A 21,293-nucleotide genomic window follows, 5' to 3' on the forward strand; every position below is an offset into this window, starting at 1 on the left:
GATGTTCTTGAAGGGCATTGGAAGTCTGGGAGATATTTCATGAACCAGCAAAAACTGATCTGAAGAGGAGAGGTTTAAATGAGGTTTGAGGGAGAAATCCTTCACTGTGAGGCCCTGGCACCACAGGGTGCTCAGAGAGTTTGTGATGTCTCCATCCCTGGAATTGTCCCAGGCCTGGTTGGACAGGGCTTGGAGCAGCCTGGGATAGTGGAAGGTGTCACTGCCCTGGCAGGGGTGGAATTGGATGAGCTTTAAGTTCCTTTCCAATCCAAAACCTTTTGAGATTCTGGGATTCCAGGCTCTGGCACTGGGGAGAGGTGGCTGTGCAAGGAGTCACCTTTCCCAACCGGCAATGAAACATTTTTACCCTGTTCCTCCTTTGCTGAGACTCCACTCCCCAGGATTTTCCAGCTTTTTCCTTCTGGCAGCTGCCCTGGGAGGGGTTTGGTGCAAAGCACATCGAGGATGGTCTGGGGTGTCTTACTTTGCTAACTTGCTGCATTTTCAGACCCCATCTCTGCAGCTCCTGGAGCCCTTGCCCGAAGCAGTGCCTGAGGGAGGGGTGTGGGGTGCTCTGGGAGCTTGGGGCTGTTTGGGCAGGGTCTGACTCCCGCTGTGCCCCCAGGTTACGGCATCGAGCACGCGCAGTGCGTGCCCCCCTCCGAGTTCTCCGAGCCCAGCTTCATCACCGAGTCCTACCAGACGCTGCACCCCATCAGCTCGGAGGAGCTGCTGTCCCTCAAGTACGAGAGCGACTATCCCGCGGTGCTGCTGCGCGAGCCCGCCCAGGACGTGCTGCAGACCGACTACTTCTCCATCAAGCAGGAGGTGGTGACTCCAGACAACATGTGCATGGGCCGTGCCAGCCGAGGTAAACCCTGCGGGAAGTGGGTGTGGAGAGAGTTTTTAGGGTTTAGCAGAAGGTTTGTACGGTATGTGTTTGTAGGTAAGCTGGGAGATGGGAAATGCTCAGTTAGAAACGCCGTGGAACAGGACAGATGTTGTTGAGGGAGAAATGGAGTTAGGAAAAGAGTTTTAAAGGATGGCTTTGTAAATAAGACTGGATACTTTGGAGAAATAGAATAATGAAACTTATAGGAAAGGGAATTGTCTGACGGGCTGGCTTGGATTCCTGCTGTTCTCACCGTCCCTCCCAAGGGAATGGCTCGGGGAGCACAATGCTGACACAGCCCTCTCCCAACAAATGCTGACTTCCCTGGTGGCTCTGAGCCCTCCCTGCCCTTCTCTCCAGGGAAACTTGAGGAAGATCTTTCTTTCCTCTCCTCTGCTGCCTGTTTTTACATCCTCTGCAGAAAGGGCACTTTTCTGGTGCTGTGCCTCGATGTCGAACCTGAGTGAAATTGAACTGAGCTTTCACGTTGTCAGGGAGGACAAACTGCTGGATGCTTGTAGAAATCCCATTTTTAGGAGCCCAGGCAAATCCCCACAAATTCTTCACAAGTTCTCTTCAGGAATTGCTGCTGGAGGCTCTGAAGAGTTTTGCACTCTGTGATCCAAAGTCTTTGTCCATTATTTGATGGCTGCTTGTTTGAAATACTCTGCTATAGCAAATTCCTGAGCTTGGTTAGGAGGTGCAGATGTCAGGGGCTGGGGCAGCAGCAGAGCTAAGAACCCCCCAACTGCTGCTCCCCAAAGAGTTGTAGGTACACGATTCCTGTTAGAGGTGGTGTGATTTAAACACCTGAACACTTTGGAGGATCTGAGCCCAAATATCTTCCCAATTAATGTTGTGAGACTGGGAACACGTGGGGCCCACATGTCTGATTGCTTTGTGATCACTTCAGTGATGCCAGGCTGGGGATGTGGCTCTGCCTCTGTTCAAAGCAAAAAGTTGAATCCATCGAGCTCAAAGTCCCTCACAAGTGGGATCATTATCTCCAGATTCCAGGTAGGGAACCTGAGGCACAGGGAAGAGCTGTGACCTCCCTGCCATCCCCCAAAATGGAATCCAGGTGTCCTCAGCCCCAGAATTCGTTAGAGTGACGTGGTGCTGTGAGCCAGGTTTGATGTGCAGCAGCTAAACCCATTTGTGCAGAGAGCTGAGGATGAGCTGCCTTCCCAGGAAAGCCAGAGCTGCTTTCCAGCCTGCATGGCACGTGCAGCTCATTTGAGCTTCCTCACTCTTTTTCCAGGAGCTAATTAGAGGGAAGTTGTTATTCGTGCTCTTGCCTCTCCTTCTGAGAAAGGTGACCTGAGCCAGAAGGGCAGCAGGGTTTTAATTTTGGGGAAACTTTTCTTTTTGGGGTTGTTTTTCTGCCTAAATTTCAGCAATGTCTTTGCCTTTTCTTGACCTTTTCTTTAACACAGGTGATTTCATCATTCTCACAGTGCAATGGTTCAGGAAGGCTTTTGCAACTCTACCTCGAGCCTGTTCTCAGTGGCAAACCTAAAAATGGTTTCAGGGGAGGGAACAGAGAGCCCTGGCTGCTGCTGTTAGCAAAGACTTGAACGCTGATTGCAAGAGGCTGTGCTCACACCAGGGCTGCACTTCAGCCATGGAAGGGCCTTTGGGGGACACAAATCCTCCCAGGGCTGGGGGAAAGCCTTAATATAAAGCAGAGCCCAGTTAATTTATATTTATGTCCCTCTTTACCTTGCACTGTCTTACAAGGCTAGTCTGACACAAAGTCAAGCCCTTCAGCATCACCTCGGGGTGAAGGTTTTCCAGACACTGTGGGGCCTTTTCCAAGCCTTCTGTGGGGCCTTTAGGAGGAAATTTTGGGGTCCCACGGGAGTTGTTTCTCTCTGCCCTGTCAGCGAGGGCGGCTGGTTGAGGAGTGGGGCTGCCAAACTCATTTAAGCTTGTCCTGAGTAAGTGCAGGTCATGATTGTTCCAGCTAGGTGGAATTTAGGTGAATTTTCAATGGATTGACACAAATCACATCTCTGTCAGGTTTTAATTCCTTTTCTAAATGAGCCTGTGCTGCAGGATTGCTCAGGGAATTGGTTATGCCAATTAATGTACACACACAGCAGCGTTGTGTTCTCCTTAGCTGGATTCAGGGGAGGATTGGAGCGTGAAAATCCTCAAAAAACAAAAAGAAAATAGAAAAGAGTTTGGAACAGGGCTGTTCCAGCAGAATGAAGCCGATGGATCCCAGCTCCCAGTGACTCCAGGCCAGCAATCAGGGCAGGCCCTGCAGTAGTTGAGTCTTTTCACAGCAAGTGCTCTTCAAACTACAACACAACAAATATTTGGGGGTGTGTGCCAGCGCCCTTCCACGTTCCCTGTCCCCTGGGATTTGCTCTCTGGGCCCAGGCTGTGGGTAGCTCTGCCAATGGAAATTTCTCCAGGAGCTCTTGCACAATCCCAGCAGCTGTTTTTAGCTGGGTTTGGGAAATTAGTGAACTTGAATGATCCTGTTAGCTTGTCAGGAAAGATGTTGAGCAATCAGTGGAGTAGGGAGATCAGAGGCTATGATTTCAGTTTGTTCTTTGGGGCCTTTTTTAGCTCTGTTTCAGTACAGGGCTGGCTCTGGGGGGTGTAAATCAGCACTGCTGAGGATCTGGCCTCTCATGTTCTGGCTTCAACTAAAAATACCCCAGAGAGTGACTTTGACACAAACCAGCTGTGCTCACCTTACCAGAGCTGGAAAAAGCTGTTGGAGCTCTCAGCCATTGGCTCTCCTCCTCCAGCAAACCTGCTGCTGGCTGGGGATTTGGGGCTGGCTGGGACAGATGGCAGCAAAAGGCTGCTGTGTAGAAACATCCAAATTCAAGGAGCTGGGTGTGCCTGAGCAGTGTTTGAATGGGGCTGGCAGATGTAGTAGGGATTTATTTGAAACCTCCAATATCCTTCAGCAGCAAGAGAATCACAGAAATTAGAGAATCGTGGAAAGGTTTGACTTGGGAGGGACCTTAAAGTTGGTTCCACCCCTCCCCCGGGGAGGGACACCTTCCACTGTCCCAGGTTGTTCCAAGGCTGTCCAATCTGCCTTGGGCACTGCCAGGGATCCAGGGGATCTACAGCTGCTCTGGGTACCCTGTGCCAGGGCCCCACCACCCTCTGAATGAAGAGGTCCTGGAGTGCCCAGGTTTAGGCTCCCAAGCTCAGCCTTGAGTATCTAAAGTGAATTTTGTCTCTGAAATTGCCTTTTGGAAATGAGGGACCATTTCCAGTCAGCCCCAGGCACCAGTCTTGGGTAGAGAGGCCAGATTTGGGTTTTTCCCCTGTCTCTCTCTGCCTTGCTCTTCTGCCTGAAGTTTTCCAGGGCTCAGCCCTGCTCTGGATGGCAAAGGTAAAAATATTGCAGCTCTGGGCTGTGCTTATTTTGGAGATGGGATGTAAAGGAACAGCATCAATTGCCCTGTGCCTGCACAGTGCACAGGTGAAGCAGCCTGTGCTGGCCAGGGGGAGCACTCTGTGCTGGCCAGGTGAAACACTCTGTGCTGGCCAGGGGAAGCACCCTGTGCTGGCCAGGTGAGGCACTCTGTGCTGGCCAGGTGAAACACCCTGTGCTGGCCAGGGGGAGCACTCTGTGCTGGCCAGGGGAAGCACCCTGTGCTGGCCAGGTGAAGCACTCTGTGCTGGCCAGGTGAAGCACTCTGTGCTGGCCAGGGGAAGCACCCTGTGCTGGCCAGGGGGAGCACTCTGTGCTGGCCAGGGGGAGCACTCTGTGCTGGCCAGGGGAAGCACTCTGTGCTGGCCAGGGGGAGCACTCTGTGCTGGCCAGGGGGAGCACTCTGTGCTGGCCAGGGGAAGCACCCTGTGCTGGCCAGGGGAAGCACTCTGTGCTGGCCAGGGGAAGCACCCTGTGCTGGCCAGGTGAAACACCCTGTGCTGGCCAGGGGAAGCACTCTGTGCTGGCCAGGGGGAGCACTCTGTGCTGGCCAGGTGAGCACTCTGTGCTGGCCAGGGGAAGCACCCTGTGCTGGCCAGGTGAGGCACTCTGTGCTGGCCAGGTGAAACACCCTGTGCTGGCCAGGGGGAGCACTCTGTGCTGGCCAGGGGAAGCACCCTGTGCTGGCCAGGTGAAGCACTCTGTGCTGGCCAGGTGAAGCACCCTGTGCTGGCCAGGTGAAACACCCTGTGCTGGCCAGGGGAAGCACTCTGTGCTGGCCAGGGGGAGCACTCTGTGCTGGCCAGGTGAGCACTCTGTGCTGGCCAGGGGGAGCACTCTGTGCTGGCCAGGTGAGCACCCTGTGCTGGCCAGGTGAACACTGTGCTGGCCAGGTGAAACACCCTGTGCTGGCCAGGGGAAGCACTCTGTGCTGGCCAGGTGAGCACCCTGTGCTGGCCAGGTGAACACTGTGCTGGCCAGGTGAAACACCCTGTGCTGGCCAGGGGAAGCACTCTGTGCTGGCCAGGTGAAGCACTCTGTGCTGCCAGGCCTGTCTCACCTGCTGTGCCTCCCCCAGGTAAGCTGGGAGGCCAGGACTCCTTCGAGAGCATAGAGAGCTACGACAGCTGTGACCGCCTGACGCAGTCCTGGAGCAGCCAGTCCTCCTTCCAGAGCCTGCAGCGCGTCCCCTCCTACGACAGCTTCGACTCCGAGGACTACCCTGCCACCCTGCCCAGCCACAAGCCCAAGGGCACCTTCAAGGACTATGTGCGGGACCGGGCCGACATGAACAAGGACAAGCCTGTCATCCCTGCTGCTGCCCTGGCTGGCTACACAGGTAGGGCACGGTCCTGGCACCCCTCTGTGCCCCCAGCACCTCCCCGTGCCCAGGGGCAGAGCCTCGGGGCACCCTGGGCTGCCCCAGCTCGGGGTGTGAGGGAGGGTTTTGGGGTGTCTGGGTCAGCCCAGGGCTGCATCTCCTTTGAGTGTGGGCATCCCACAGCTCATGGGGGATGTGGCACCTGGCTGGGCATGGGTCACTCAATGCCTTTTCTCCCTTTGCCCCTGGCTGGCTGTGGAGGAGCTGGGGCTGGTTTGGCTCCTGAGCAGGGGGTGCTGCAGAGCCTCCAGCCCTGTGCTGGTGGCTGGTGGGCTCCTGGTTGTGCTCTCCCCCTGGGGCAGGAGCAGGCTCAGCTCCAGCACTGCTCTGTGTGTGGGGATGGATCCTCTCCCTCTGGCACAGAGGAGGCCCCACTGTACCTTGGTGTGAGGCAGGGATGAGGCCCTGCCAGAGCCATCCCAAACATTTTCCGTTCCCTGTGCTGGGAGAGATGAGAAGGTGATAGGCCACGGAAACGCTGGCTCTTTATGACAGCCCTTCAGCAATCTGGCATCTCCAAGGAGAGAAACTTGGTGGGATGGGACTTCCAGCTAAAGCTGAGCTAATCCTTTCCAGCCCTTCTGTGCCATGGCTTTTCCCTGTGCTCTGAGGAAAGCCTGCTGCCAGTTCCCCTGGCTCTGCACCTTCAGATCTGTGCTGGCCCAGCTGGTGGAAAGAGTTTGTGCCGATAAAGATCATGCCCAGGTTCAGAGCAGATCCTGAGGTGCCACTGTCCCCGAGTGCCCTCCCACGCACGGCTCCTCCGGGGCTGACACTGAGCCTTTGTGAGGGTGGGAGAGGTGCAGGGGGGGAAAGGTGGGCAGATAATTTTAGGAGTGTAAAAAAGGAAGTGGTTTGTTGCTATGGCTTTAGTTAGAAAGAGAGCTCAGCCCTGCCTGCTGAATGAGACTCTACCAAGTTCATGCCAAATATGAGTGTGCTCTGCATTCCTGAATGGGCTGGGGCTTGGGGTGGACTGGGGAGGGGCAGGAGGGACTGTGCCCTGGGGCTCATTCTCTGCTGTGCCATGGAGATCAATGTTCCTGAGAAAAGAGACCACTCAGCACAAGTTGCTCTTTTTATTCCCATTTTTATTCCTATTTTCTCCTGGCAATGCCTTTCCCTGTGGCACTGGAAGTGCTTTGGGTGTGCAGGACCCCAGGATGAGTTTGAACAGCTGGGGAAACCGAGGCACCAAGGTGCTGGCAAAATCAGGAGCATTCATTTCCAAGCTGGATATTTCCCTCCACGTTTGCTGTTGCTCATGGAAAAGAGTGCACAAGAGCCACCCCTGGAGATAGGCGAGGAGCTGAAGTCAGTGGCTGGGCCCTGTGTTTTTCCAAGGAATATTAGCACCCCAAAGGCTGTTCTTGGAGCTGTGCCTTCGGGAAGGGGAGACTTGGGTTCATGCAGTGCCAGAGCACAATTCCAAACACTTTCCTCTGTGTAACATTTTCCCTCACCTCATTTCCAACCCCTCTTGGAGCTGGGAAAGGAATCCCTTGGCCCAGGCACTTTGGTGGGATCAATAAGTGGGAATGCCTGATTTCTGTATTTATTTTTGCATTGCTTCACTTGATAGGCTTTAAATGTGGAGAGGAAAATCTGGAATCACTGGGAAATGCTCAAGCTGGAGCTCTGTTTGCCTGCTCCAAAGGCTGCTGAGCAATATTCAGGGCTCAAGCCAGCAGAGCCAGCTTTTGCCATTGGGAAAGGGCCCTGGATGGCTGGTCCTGGCAGGCAGTGACTCCAGAGATGCCCTCTGAGCCATTTTAAAGCCCCCAGACCTTCAGCTCTGCATTTTCCAAGCAAAGGGAGCCAGAGCTGGGTCACTGTGCGAGCAGGGCCTGGGGAGACCGAGCAGAACATGTTGGGTTTCAAACGGGAGAACTGGGCACTCCACACTGGGTCTGTGTCAGTGAGGAGAACCCTGCTCAGGCTGCCCTGAGGAGGGCTGCAGGTCTGGCCTGGCCCAGCTGAGCTCAGAGTGGGGACTGGGGGCAGCTCAGAGTGGGGACTTGGGCAGAGCTCAGAGTGGGGACTGGGGCAGAGCTCAGGTCTCTTTGTGCACTGCTGTGCTTTACTCTTACTTTACTCAGGGGAGGAAGTGCTGTCTGGCAGCCAGAGCAGAGGAACTCAGAGTGTGGGCTCTGCTTGTGGCTCTGCCGAGGAGGTGGAGCCTCCCAAGGAGCAGAGCAGGGCTCTGCCAGCCCAGGAGCCCAAAACACCGAGATTTTGGGGTTCCATTTCCCACCTGAGGGCACACCCAGCCCCCAGCCCCCTCCTTGTGCTGGCCCTGCTGGGCCTGGCAGGGTGAAGAGGGACACCAGAGCTTTCTGTCCTGACTTTAAGGACCCGACAGTCTTGTTCAGGTTCTGTTAGCAGTTTCTGTGGTGCCCAGGGAGGTGGCCCCAGCAGGTCCCTGATGGTATCTGCCCCAGAGGCGCTGAGAAGGTGCATTCTGGCGGAAGCTCCGCTTGCGTTTGATGTGTTCTTCACCCAGCTCCAGCGGCCTTTCAGAGCTGCCTTATCTGCCCCCACATCTTGACCTATTTTAACAAGTTGCCATGGTTGCTCACAGAGAGGTTGATGCAATTTTCTTATCTTTTTTTTTGAAGGAGAAATGTAATTGCTCAGGAGTTGGTGAACTTCAGTTTCCATCTCTGCAGGGAGGGCCAGCCCTCGACACCTGGGTTTGGAGCTTGGACAGCTTGAATTTTACCTGAGGGCACAGCTGGAGCTGGGCCAGGGCAGGGCAGGCTGGAGATCAGGAAAGGTTCTTCCCCCAGAGAGAGGGGCTGGCACTGCCCAGGCTCCCCAGGGAATGGGCACGGCCCCGAGGCTGCCAGAGCTCCAGGAGCCTTTGGACAGCGCTGCCAGGGATGCCCAGGGTGGGGTTGCTGGTGGGGTCTGGACTTAATGATCCTGGTGGTCTCTCCCAGCTCAGGAGATTCTGTGATTCTGAGATTCTACATTAATCCAGATTTTGCTGTGACAGAGTGCATCCATGACATCCAGGCAAAGGATGGCTCAGGATGTGTGTTCCCTGCTAAACCTCATGCTGGCTCAGCTGAGCTCAGTCCAAGCTCTGTGGTTCAGCAGCAGAGCCGTGTTTGGTGTGAGTGAGCAGAGATCAGTGCCTGAGCCCAGCTGGGCTAAAGCGAGCTCAGCTCTGCCTGCACGTGCCCTGGGGCTGTGCCTGTGCTGGATCCTGCAGCCTCTGGTGATTCCCGTGGCCACCAGCATCCTGCAGGAGCCCTGGCTGCAGGTGGATAAACTCAGCTGGATCTTTGTGCCCCGTGTTGGTGTTTGCAGCCCGTGCTGCTGCTGCCCTGGTGCTGCAGGGCCACAGGAGGTTCAGACCCTGCTGCTTTGCCATGGCTGTTCAGCACTGAGCTGGTTTTGGGTTCTCTCGAGCAGCTGTGTGGTTTGGCAGCCAAGTTACGGGGTTTGTTTGCTCTGTGGTGGGCAGGACTGACACCCTGGGGCTTTCCACGCACAGTGTCAGTGCTGCCATGGCCTAGAACTGCTGCTCCACGTCACTGAGCACCCATCAGGGCCATCCCTCATGGTCCAGAGGGGAGGGGAGAGGGATGGGAGAGCTGAGGTGAGTGCACACCAAGCCCTGATCCCACAGATGCAGGCTGGGGTTGTAGGGCTGCTGCTGCCTGTCCTCTGCTCTGGGCCTGGTTATGGAGGTGCTGATCCCTTAAAGCCAGTCCCAGCACTTAAAGAGTTAATGCCCCTTCCAGCTGGTGTCACCTATGCCCTGAGTGTCCCTCTCCAGCATCCCTGTCATCCTGCTGGGCAGCAGGAATTCGGGAGGCCCTGCAGGACAGATGTTATCCCACCCCAGTGCTCTCTCCCCTGAGCTGGACCTGCCGAGGCCAGACCTTGCTGAGCCGGGCTGTCAGCACCCCCAGGGCTGTGCCATGGGGCCCAGATGTGCCTGAGCCCCATGCAGCAGGTGAGCTGCTGTGCTCAGAGCCTGGAGCCTGCCCAGGCTGTTTGTGAGCGATGCTTATCTGTGACCCAGCAGTGAAAGCACAGCTGCTGTTTTGCAAGAAAGTCGAGGTGGTGCCAAGGAAAGTGGGTCTCTTTCAGGACAGCTCAAGTGCTGCTGCCCTCCCCCTGGTGCTGTGCTGCTGCTCTGGAGCCTCCACAGGCGAGATCCCCCCTGAGCTGTGGCCATCAGCACCCAAAAATCTGCCAGCAGCTGCCTTCCTGTCCCCTTTCCTGCCACACTTCCCTTCCCCAGCCTGTGCTGCAGCCTTCCTGGATTCCAGCACCTTCCGTGCCTGCACGGCTGGAGCAGAGTCCATGTGGGCATCTGCAGCCAGGGCACAGGAGCTGGGCAATGCAGGCACCCCCTGCCTGTGCCCAGCAGCACAACAGCTCCTGTGGCCCTGCTGGGATGCAGGGGATGGTGTCACCCTGCCCCTCCTGGCTCATGTCCTTCATGTCCTGCTCTCCTGGCTCATGTCCTTCATGTCCTTCATGTCCTGCCCTCCTGGCTCATGTCCTTCACCTGCCCTCTCAGGTGACTTCAGGGTGACCACCCAGCAGCTCCTGCCCACTTTGGCCTCAGGCAGGGCCCCGTGGGCTCAGAGCCCTTGTGGCCCTCCCAGGGTGGGGACTCCAGGGTGGCAGCAGGGCCGGTTCAGTGGCTCCTGCCCCACCTGCCAGACGTGCAAACGAGAGCAAACCCAGCCCCACGCGCCGCTGCCCAAGCGTGGCAGAGCTCAGCTCTCCCCAGGGCTCCTCCAGCCCGGGCTGGTGGGGGCAGCAGCTCTGCCTGGGTCTGCTGCAGGCACCCAGCTGGTGCTGCTCAGCAGCTCGTGGCCTGCAGGACCATCATCAGGGGGATGTGGAGCTCACAAAGCCCCTGGAGCTCTGCCAGGTGCCCCTGGGGTCAGCCTCGAGTTCAGGGACAGTGCTCTCAGGCACGGGGTGGGACTCTTGGGTTGTCCCATGCAGGGCCAGGAGCTGGAGCTGGTCTGTGTGAGTTGCTTCCCACTTGTGAGATTCTGTGAGATCAGTCCTCCCAACACCCCCTTCCTGAGAGCAGAGGAGCTGCAGCAGGGAAGCAGCTCTGCCTGGACTGGCCCCTGGCTGCTCTCCTGCCTGCAGTCATGGCCATGTTGCTCCCTAAGGAAGGAGGAAGGGGCTTCCTGGGTCCTTTCCTTCTTTTTCACACCTGTTCTTGGGGGGTGCTCCATCCAAACTCCACACTTTGCAGTGTCTGATGCCTGTACCATCCTGGGCAGGAGTTGTGGGAACTGCTGTGAGTCATGGGGACCAGCACTCCCAACACTTTGGGGGATCTGGGGACCCTGGTGCCATCCAGGGGGGTGGCCAGGCTGGCAGGTGAGGGGGCAGGGGCTGTTTTGGAGCCGTTGCCAGGCAAGATTGTTTGTGGGGTTGGAACCACAAACCGCAGAGCACCAGGCAAAGGTGCCTCGCTGGGGGTGGGTAGGTGGGGTTTTTTTGTCTTCTTGTCTTGTTTGAACCAAGGGAAACAAAACAGAGGCCGTTGGGAGGGGTGGATGTGTAAAACCGTCCTGAGAGAGAAGACAGGGCTGGGGTTGTGTCCTCCCTGTGCAGTGCCCATCTGCCCCAGCCGGGCAGTGCCACCATCACTGTGCCACTGGAACAGCCCCACCCGGCAGAGTTTGGTGTCCTCGTGGCTGGGAAGGAGGTGGGCGACCTGTCCTGACCAAGGAGGGATGGCACAGCGATGGCGTGGCACCAAACCCTTCGCTCTGGGGACACCATCAGGGCTTGGTGCTGAGGAAGCCCTGCGGGCTCCCAGTCCCCTCCATTCCGACTGACACCCAGCCCAGAGGAATATTTTCCCCCTGACGCCGCAGAATTCCTGTGGTGTGACATCCCTGCTGAAGGACCCTGTTCAGTGCCACCAAGGCCAGACAGGGCCCCCATTGTGGGTGCTATTTTTAGCAGCCCCGTGGGTGCAGGAGGTCGTGGTGGGGTGGGAGGACACCCCCACCCCTCTGAGTCCTCCCCTTGTCTTTTGTGGAGCCGGGCTGCCCCCAGTCCCCAGCCAGGGCTGGGCCTGCTCTGGGAAGCCCCTGGATGTGTGTGGAGGGAGCAATGCCATAAAAGCTGCCTTGTGCCACTCCACCTCATGCTTGGAGCTGCACCCCAGTCCAGGCTGTGGGAAAACGTGGTTGTTTTGGGATAACCAAGGCAGCAGATCCCCTGGTGGGAGGCACCCGCTGGCCTTGGGACAGCCTGGCTGTGTGGAGAGATCCCAACCCATGGGATCCCGTGGAGTGATCCCAACCCATGGGATCCCATGGAGAGATCCCAACCCATGGATCCTGATGGGCATTTCCAGCCCTGGCTGGGCTGAGGGGAAGGATTGGAGCACAAGGGATGCTCCCAGCTCCTGTGGGTGAGGAGGTTTGGGTGCAGGGACAAGCCTGGGAGCTTCCTGCTTGCCCTGTGACATTGAGGGGATTGGCATTGCTGCATGAGCCACCTTGAAATCCTATGGGAGGATATTCCCTGCTCCTTGCTGGCTGCAGAGTGGCTCATTTGTGGAGTTCCCCCTCCCAGCACTAATTACAGCTGCAGCAGATGATGCCCTGACCTCCAGCACTGCTCCCTGCTCTGTTCACCTCCCTGCAGGCACTGATTGGGGCACAGGCCTGGGCATGTGCTGGGGTTTGGCTCCTGCCACCTCACTGCCATCTCGGAGCTGTGCCACATCTGCCAGGCTCGACTGCCTCCCCCTCGGGCAGGGAGGGGGTGTTTACAGGAGCCGGGACATGCCTGGAGCCCTGCACAAACACATTCCTCACATAATTGCCTGTCCAGCGAGAGGAATTTGGGGTTTTACGCGTGTCCTGCAGGCAGCTCAGAATAGACCTTGGGAATCCCTGTTCCAAGGATGACACCACTTCCTTGGAAATCCCAAAATACCCAACAGGGTGGCACTGGAGTGGTGGCAGGAGCCCTACCTTGCTCGCTGCGGAGAGGGTAAGAATTCCTGGGTTTCCCAGCACCTCTTCCTGCCAGCTGGCAACCCTACAGGAATGGCACTGGCCACTGGCTGGAACCTCCAAAGATCCTGCAGGGCCAGGATGGCCCAGGGATGTTCTGAGGGCAGCTCCTCACCCAAGAACCTGGCACCCAGCTGATGAATTTCCATCCCTCTTATTTTGGGGAAGGAATCAACTAAAAATCCTTATTCTTCAGCTGGGCAGGAGAGAAGTCAAAGGGAGGGGATGGACCTGGCCTTGGACACTTGGGCTGTGTCTTTGTTAACTCGATTTGGGTGTTGGATGCTTCCTGGCTGTGTGTGGGGAGTTGGTGTAAGGCCAGATGGGCCAAGAGAACTCATTCCCTTGGGAATTCACCTGTGGAAGACCTCAGGCAGCCACTAAACCTTTTTCCCAGTGTTTTCTCTGCATTTGGAGCTCACTGCTATAAATAGCTCTGAGCCTGGAGATGTGGTGGCACTTCAGGCCAGGCTTTTCACTCCTCCCTTTCAACAAGAAGCAAAGGCGTCATCTGAATTTCCTCCCTCATTTTGGCGTGGATAATCCAGCTCCATCCCTGCTGGAGAGCGTGGCTGTGGAGTCAACATCTTGGCAAGCTCAGAGCAGTGGCGGGCTGGAGCCTTTTCCCGTGGAGTCCCTTCCCCTTTCCAGCGGGATGAGCCGGGAGCTCCCTGCCCTGCCCTGCCCTGCCCTGCCCTGCCCTGCCCTGCCTGGGGCTGTGATAACCCCCAGGCCTGGCGCTGACCAAGCCCTGGAGCGCTTCCACAGGGATAACAGGAGGGAAACCATTCGGAAAGGGCTGGATGGGACACGGCCATTCCTGTGTCCTGGAGCCAGCTCTTTCATTTCCTCCTCCCCAGCAGCTTTGGAGTCATTTTAAACTTTGTGGAGCAGCCCTCCCTTCCCTCCATGGGTTATGCCACAGCCACAGCTCGGACAGCGTCCATTGTCATTCCTGGAAACAGGCTGGGCTCCATCCCTTTTTCTGAGCCCATAACTCATTTTTTCCCTGCTTGAAGCTTTGCTCAGTGCTGTCAGCACTGGGATTACCCCAGCAAATCCAGCCTGTGCAACTCCCTGTGGGATAAATTATTTCCTCTCTCCTCTGGCTGTCTTGTTATAATTATTGTCATTATTAATGAGCTATTTCAAGCTGGGTTTAAACCATGGCAGGGTCTCTCCCAAAACACCTTACCCACAGCTAAGTGCAATACTTGGGGTGTGGTCACATTTGGAAGTTGCTCATCAAAGAGATTTTAGCTGCAGGGCTTCTCCTCTACCTTGGATTGGGACACAAGCCCAAGGGAGAGACAAATATTTCAAAACTTCTCCATGACTCCAGCCAAACTCCACTTCAGGCTCTCTCTGGGGGCGCTGAGACAAATTGGTGATGGCCCAGGTGAGAGATTGGAGGGGAGGTGGAGGCCAGGTGTGGAAGGAGAGGTGGAATGCCCATGGCATGGGATGCTCCACATCACCTCGTGCCTGTCCAGCTGGGCCAGGGGAGCAGCAGCCGCAGGGAGGTTCCGTGTGGATTTGCTGAGGCTGTGCCAATGAGGAGATCCTGGGCTGGGGAGCTCTGTGTGCCCCCGCCCTCCCCACGAGCCCGCAGAGCCCATTCCTGCAGCAACACGCCCTGGAAAGAGGCCATGGAATTCTCGTAGCTGGGTCCCCCTTATCTCGATCAGCAGCACAGAGCAAAGAGTCACGGCCAGGGAGCGGAGTCTGCCGGAGTTCAGCCGTGGCCGGCGGCTCTTTGGCACAGAGGGATTGGCACTGCTGCGGTGCCAAGGCAGTGACTCCTCTTGTTTGTGTGCCAGAAAAATAATCCTATTTATGTAACTCCACGTGAAGCATTCCAGGGCATGAATATTCAGCTCTTCCTGCAAATAGGAAGCTCTGTTACCTGTAGGGTTTAACTCCCAGCTCACCTCCTGCCCTGTGGCTGCTGGTGGCTCTTTTTGACAGGAGAAGGCTTTATTTTACTCAGTGAGCACCTTTTGGATGGGAATTTTTTCCCCTCTGTGATAAAACAAACTGTGCTTTTCCTGGAATTAATATCTCATGTTTCCTTTGTCTTTTTAGGCAGTGGACCCATCCAACTGTGGCAATTCCTGCTGGAACTGCTCACTGACAAGTCCTGTCAGTCTTTCATCAGCTGGACGGGCGATGGCTGGGAATTCAAACTTTCAGATCCAGACGAGGTAAAGTGCTCTGGAATTAAGTGCACAACCCAAATTCCTCAGAAATATTGGTGTGGATAACCCTCTCCTCCTCCCTTTGGGCAGCCGCTTTGTTCTGGTCTTGGGAATGGTGTGGGGAACCAAGGAATCAGAGTCCAACTGAAAGTTTGTTGAAAATTGGCATGCAGTCACCCTTTGGAAGCTGGGGTTCATGCCCAAAGTTGGTGGGAAGTAGCTGGAGCACCTTAGGGAGAGGAGCAGTGGCAAAGCTCTTCAGATAGGCTGGGTAGTGGTGAGGGGTGACTGTCTCCTGCTTTGGGAAACAGTTGGGATCTTTGTCCCCTCCCCTGACTGGAAGGTGGGGGTTGGTCTCTTCTGCCAGGTACCAGTGACAGAACAAGAGGAAGAGGCCTTAAGTTGCACTAGGGGAGGTTCAGGTTGGATATTAGGGAACATTTCTTCATGGAAAGGGCTGTCCACCCTGGAGGGGTTTAAAAGCTCTGTGGATGTGGCACTTGGGGATGTGGATCAGTGATGGGGAATGGTTGGACTCCATGATCTTAGAGGGCTTTTCCAACCTAAATAATTCCATGAGTGACTGGAGCCTGCCAAAGTGCAGGAGTGACTGGCACTAGGCCATTGCTTGTTGGTGTCATCTGGTTTAGAACTGGCAGAAGGTGGAGGAGGAACCTTGGGAAAGGGGTGAAGGACTTGGGATATGAGGATATATCTGAGGTAGCACATGAAATTATCCAGATAAATCCTCATGGGATGCTCTGCCATGTTCTGCCACTGTATAGAGGTTGCTTTTCCCAATGATCAATTCTTAGTGATGAGGAATTCTGTGAATTCTGTGAAAATCCTCCCCCTTCTTGCTGGGAAGGGAGCAGACGTAGCAACCGAGCAGACGTCCACACAGGTAGCAACGGAGCCAGGCTGACCTTTCCTCCCCATCCCTGCTGCCTGCAGGTGGCCCGGCGGTGGGGCAAGAGGAAAAACAAGCCCAAGATGAACTACGAGAAGCTGAGCCGCGGGCTGCGCTATTACTACGACAAGAACATCATCCACAAGACGGCCGGGAAGCGCTACGTGTACCGCTTTGTGTGCGACCTGCAGAGCCTGCTGGGCTACACCCCCGAGGAGCTGCACGCCATGCTCGACGTCAAACCCGACGCCGACGAGTGACAGGGACGCGGGGACGGCCCCGTCCTCCGGGGGAGCCCACGGGACTCGTTTGGTGGTTCTTTTTTTATTGATTTTCGCTGTTCTTCTGCTCGTTTTTTTTTTTTTTTTTTCCGAGGGCCGCTCTGATTCGAGGCTTTGAGGATGTCGGGGGAGAGGGGGGAGGAAGAGGAAAACTTTGGGCAAGGATGGGCTTTTTGTTGATTTCCCGAAAGTTCCAAGACAGGCTTTTCTGGGGGAAAATTCTGAGTTTTGAGAAAGCCAGGAAAATGTAGCTCACTTAAAAAAACCAACAATCCCCTCCTCACCCTTGGCTGTTTAGAAAAAAAATGCGATGGAATGGATCCCTTTGGTCACTCACACACAAAACTGACAGGTCAGGAATGACAATATTCCTGAGGATTTGAGGAATTTTAAACTTTTTTCTTTTGGAAAACCAAAATGGGTGAATATTCTTGCTTTGGGGAGGGGCAATATAGGAAAAGACCAAGAACTGTTATTCTTGTTCCATCACCTTTCTGTTGATTGTCTTCTTTTCTACAAGAAAGAATTTTTCCTAGGAGGGATCAAGACTTTTTTTTTTTTTTAAAGTTTTATTTTATGAAATTTTGTGCCAGTATTTTTTTTTCTAAATAGTCTTAAGCTCTAAGATGGTCTCAGTATTGCAATATTGTGTGTGTTTGTTTCTGTTCTGCCAGCAGAGAGCTTTATCCCAGGGAGGAAAAAGAGAAAAGGAGGAATTAGTTTATGTAGATCCCACTGGAGAATTGGAATGCTGGGACTGGGATGGGAAGGAAAATGAGCTCCAAAGTGGCTCCTGTTGGTGCTGGCTGGGGGTGCCACTCCTGTTCCCAGCCCCACACGCTGTGCTGATAATGCTGGTTGAAATCCCTGCGCTTTTTTCATGTTTGGCTGCACAAATCCTCTGAAAATTTCAAAGGAAAATGTCTTTTGGCATTTTCCAAATCACTTTTGCTCAAGGAACACTTTGGTGCTTACAGAATTTTTTTTCTTTTGGGAGGGGGAAAGGAGAGAAATTCCCATGTTTTCAATGTGGTAAATGGAAAATATGCAAGTTAATTGAGGGGAAAAATCAGGAAAAAATTCAAAACCCAAAGGGAAATGCTTTTTCCTTCCTGTTTCAAGCAGCTCTGTCTTTTTGGCCGTGTATGGGCACAGGAGAAAGGAAACTGTCCCTGCAAATGGGCTCTTCATGGCTTTGGGCTGCTGCTGTCAGGGTGACAGTGGCACAGAGCATGGTGTCACCAGGGGTGGCTGTGGGATCAGGCCCAGGGCAGCTGCTCCCTCTGGCTTCCAAACCCTTCCTGCAGCTGGTTTGCTCTGGAGGGGTCATTCCTGCTGTTCCCCATTCTCCCTGGGATGCTCTGGGCAGGCTGAGGACAAGGTCCCACCACCCTGGGGGCAATGGCGGGACTTGGAGGGTCAGAGGCTGTTCCCATATCCCAGTACAATCCCAAAACCAGATCCCTGCAGATTTGGCCTCCCAAGGGAATCCTTAACCCCCTGGGTGTTTGCATTTAAAGGCAGCATTTTGTACTTTACCAAAATCCCTTCTCTGAGTGTTGGGGCACAGAGTTCATTGCAGAGGCACTGGACAGCTCTGGGAGTCGAGGTCAGAGCCTTTCCAGAGGGGCTGAGGAGTGATTCCTACCCCATCCCAATGCATGGGGTGGTGGGACAGGAATCTGTGTAAAATACCCAGAATATTCAGGCACAACCCCTGCTCCCCACTGAGGGGCAGAGCTGGAGGGGAGCCCAACCCCAAAGTGATGCCCAGAGGTGCTGGGCTCTCCTTGGCCTTTGGAGCAGGGGGACCCAGCACCTCTGTATCCTAAAACTGGGCATTTTAGGGCAAGTCAGCCCCAGGATTGCTGTGTCCTCACAAAAAATGGAGTTGGAGGGAAATGGGAAGGCCAGGAGGGAGCTCCTGCCAGGGGGTGGAAGCAGAGGGGGCCCAGGAAGGGAGGTTGTTACACTCGGGTGCCGTGGGTTGTCCGAAGGAAAGGGTGGGATGGAGGGAAAGGAGGGAAGAGGGGATGGAGGAAAGTGAAGGGAGCCCCAAAGGAGGAAAGGGATGCTGCCCACTGAGCAGTGGAACTCGGGCTCATCTCCTTGGGCAGGCAGGGAGGAGGAGGATGGAGGCAGCCTGGCCAAGCTGGAGAGAGGAAAGGAAAATTGGGATATCATGGATGAGACCCCCAGAGGTGAGGCTGTGGAACAGATGCAGCCTGAGCCATGGCTGGCAGCTGGACAGGGAGCCAGGAGGGGTGTGAGGGCACAGAGTGCACAGGGAGGAGCTGGCAGAGAGCATCCCAACAGCAATCAGAGGGGCTTTGGGAATGTTCAGGGTTGCTGCAAAGTGCCCTGAGTGTGAGCATCATGGGTCACTTCAATCCCCCTCCAGCCCTAGAAAGGGACTCCCAGACATCCCAGCTCCTGGCACAGGCCGTGCCCCAGGACATCCTTCCTGCTTTGCTTGGATGCTCCAGCTGAAAAAGAAAAGGAATGGGATAAAATTTCCCTCCAATAGGAGGAATTGCAGGTTTGGCTACAGCCCCACACCCCTGCCAGGCTAAATCCCTCATCCACTGTGCTTATTCCAGGTTTCCAAGCTGAGCCTGTGTGTTCCCAGTGATTCTGGGGAGATGGTTAAAGGTAAGGAAGGGTGAGCCAGGGGAAACAGCTCTGAATTTTTGGAAGAAGCCAGGCCTCTGGCTGGAGTTTCCCCATAATTTCTCCAGCCCTTTGCCCTCCCAGCTCACAGCCTGTGAACAGTCCCAGACACATCAGCTCCATCATTTCCTATTTTCCTTTGCTTTTATTCCCGTTCTAGAGGCCATCCCAGAGATGGGTGCTGTTTATACACTGGAAATGTGCAGATTTCTCTTTGTTTCTTTTGCTTTGGTTCCTTTTTCCTTCTGCTTTTCATTGCTGGCCTTTGGTGAGGGCTCTGCTGAGCCAGACAAGCTCAACCCAAACCCGCTGAGCTCCCTCAAGTCCATGAAAATTTGGGTAATTCCCACCTGCTGGTCCAAAAGGATGGATTTGAGAGGGATGATGGAGATCTGCCAGGGCTGGGACTCCCTCCTGTGCAGCTTCCTCCACACAGGAGTGAATTTCCCCCTTGCAGACACTGTTGGAATGGGATCATTTTGTCTTGGTTTGGAATGTCTCAGGTGCTTTGGGTGAGATTTTGGGATATCTTCTGTGTCCTGGTCGTTCTCTGCTGTTTCCATGTGGGTTGGTGTTCCCTTGGCCCATCTGGCAGAGCCTGAGCCCTGCTTGCAAACAGCTCTGGGGGCCTTGACAGTTGATATTTGGGAACTCAAAAATAAAGGGAAAAACCCCAATAATGATAAAAATCACCCAATAATGATAAACCCCACCCCAATAATGACAAAAACCACAAGCACTTTCCTGCTGCCAGTCCCTCTCCATCTCCATCTGTGGGATCACCATAACCCTTGGACTCTGGGGTGTGTCCAAGTGGAGATCCGTGTCATTCCCACACTCCCACCATCCCATCCAGATGGGATCATTCAGGGAGAGAAATAATAAAACAGGGCAACAAATAAAAAGTAATGTAAAGTTTCACTTTCTCCTGTCTTCCCAAAGCAACACCCCCTCCAAAAAACGGTCCCAGAAAGCAGCAGCAAATCCAGATGCTGCAGGAAACATCTCCGCTGAGTTTTGAGTTTTTGGAGGGGTTTTCTCCGAGGTTTTAGGGTTCAATTGCTGGTTCCTTGTGAACATTGGAAAACTGGGATGCCTTGGCGTGCTCTGCTCCCTGGTAGGGTCTGTGTAACACCCAGGAGCTGTTGTCTACATTCCAAAGAGGTTTAAATAAAGGATAAATCTATGTATACATATATGTTATAAAGGAATATCTCCAGGAATTAACTGCCTCAGTAAAAAAAAAAAACAAAAAAAAACCAAAACAACACAAAAAAACCAACAACAAAAAAACAAAAATAAGGAAGTCTTTTTTTGTTTTATTTTGGTTTTACACATTTTTTTAAGCTGATAAACTTAGAAGAAGTTAAAAAAAAGAGATTGTTATATTGTGCTGTTCGACTATTTTCCAACGTGTATTTTCATATAATTTATATTTTTTAAAAGTGGGGAAAAAAAAAGTTTAAAAGTGAGATTTAAAAAAAAATTAAAAAAAAAACAAGGAAAAAGCAGGTGCTTTTTTAAAAAAACCTGAGCTGAGGTAGCTTAGAGATGTAGCGATGTGTGTGTGTGTCTGTGTGTTGTGTCTGGTTCCGTTTGGTTTTTTTTAAAGGATTCAAAAAAGAAATAAAATCCCTCCTCCATTGAATTCCTAGAGAAGGAGGGGATTGGTTTTGTTTTAATTGCTGATGCTGGCACATCATTTTGCTGGAGAGTTTTTTATATACTGTAGCCTTATTTCATATCGTATTTTAAACCATGTGAAATTACAAGAAGAGTAATTCCTAACCCTTGGTGTCCGTGTGATTATTCCTTGCCTTTCCTCTTTAGATTTGGGGCAGAAAGTAGGAAAACAAAAAATACAGAAAATCCAGCATTTTCTCTTTTTTCCCCATTATTGAAGTTGGGGGTGTATGGGAAAGAAGGGCCTGGCTGACATCATGGTGGGGTGATGCTGCCCACGGCTCCCTCTCACTTTGATCCACACCCCAGGCTTTCCAAACCCTCTTCCACCGGGAGCGTGGGATATCTGTGGTTCACCAGTCCAGATGAGCTTTGAGAGGGGCATTTTCCTCAGCAGGATCTCGGGGAACAGCTGTGGCCACCTCTCACATCCTGTGGCCACCAGCGGGAAGCTGTGCTGGGAATTCAGTTTCCTCCTGGAGACTCGGGCTGTGGCCCATGGGGAGGAGAAATCCACCTTGGTCCTCTCCAAGTCCTTCACCACTGTGCTTCAGATCCTGGAAAAAAACATGTTTGGAACTATTATGGAATATCCTTGGTTGGAATGATACCTTGGGTTTTGAGTTTTCCTGTTCTGTTTTGGTGTGCAGCTTTTGGCTTTATATTCACTGTTACCAGCATCTTCTCACAGGGTGGTGGAGACAAAACAATCCCATTCCAGCTGGAGACTCAAGGACAATCTCTTCCAACTTCAGGCCCAAAGCATAAACAACATGAGAAGAGGAGGGTGGGCAAGCCAGCAAGGAGGAGGAAACTTGGTAATTTGAAGCTGTTAATTGGACAG

At 54.0% G+C, this 21,293-nt stretch overlaps 1 protein-coding gene across 3 annotated transcripts in view; it reads left to right on the forward strand.

Moving 5' to 3' along the window:
• Positions 1 to 20,554, forward strand: part of ETS1 (ETS proto-oncogene 1, transcription factor) — a 77,906-nt gene extending 57,352 nt beyond the window's left edge. For all 3 annotated transcript variants that reach the window (XM_064397643.1, XM_064397646.1, XM_064397644.1), the window contains 4 exons: positions 626 to 871; positions 5,380 to 5,640; positions 14,793 to 14,911; positions 15,860 to 20,554. In XM_064397643.1, the coding sequence (XP_064253713.1) occupies positions 626 to 871; positions 5,380 to 5,640; positions 14,793 to 14,911; positions 15,860 to 16,075 (842 nt within the window). In that variant the 3' untranslated portion in view covers positions 16,076 to 20,554. The remainder of the gene's footprint in view (positions 1 to 625; positions 872 to 5,379; positions 5,641 to 14,792; positions 14,912 to 15,859) is intronic.
• Positions 20,555 to 21,293: the final 739 nt, after the last annotated feature.

This window comes from Passer domesticus, chromosome 23 (genome assembly GCF_036417665.1).
Source record: "Passer domesticus isolate bPasDom1 chromosome 23, bPasDom1.hap1, whole genome shotgun sequence".
NCBI lineage: Eukaryota > Metazoa > Chordata > Aves > Passeriformes > Passeridae > Passer > Passer domesticus.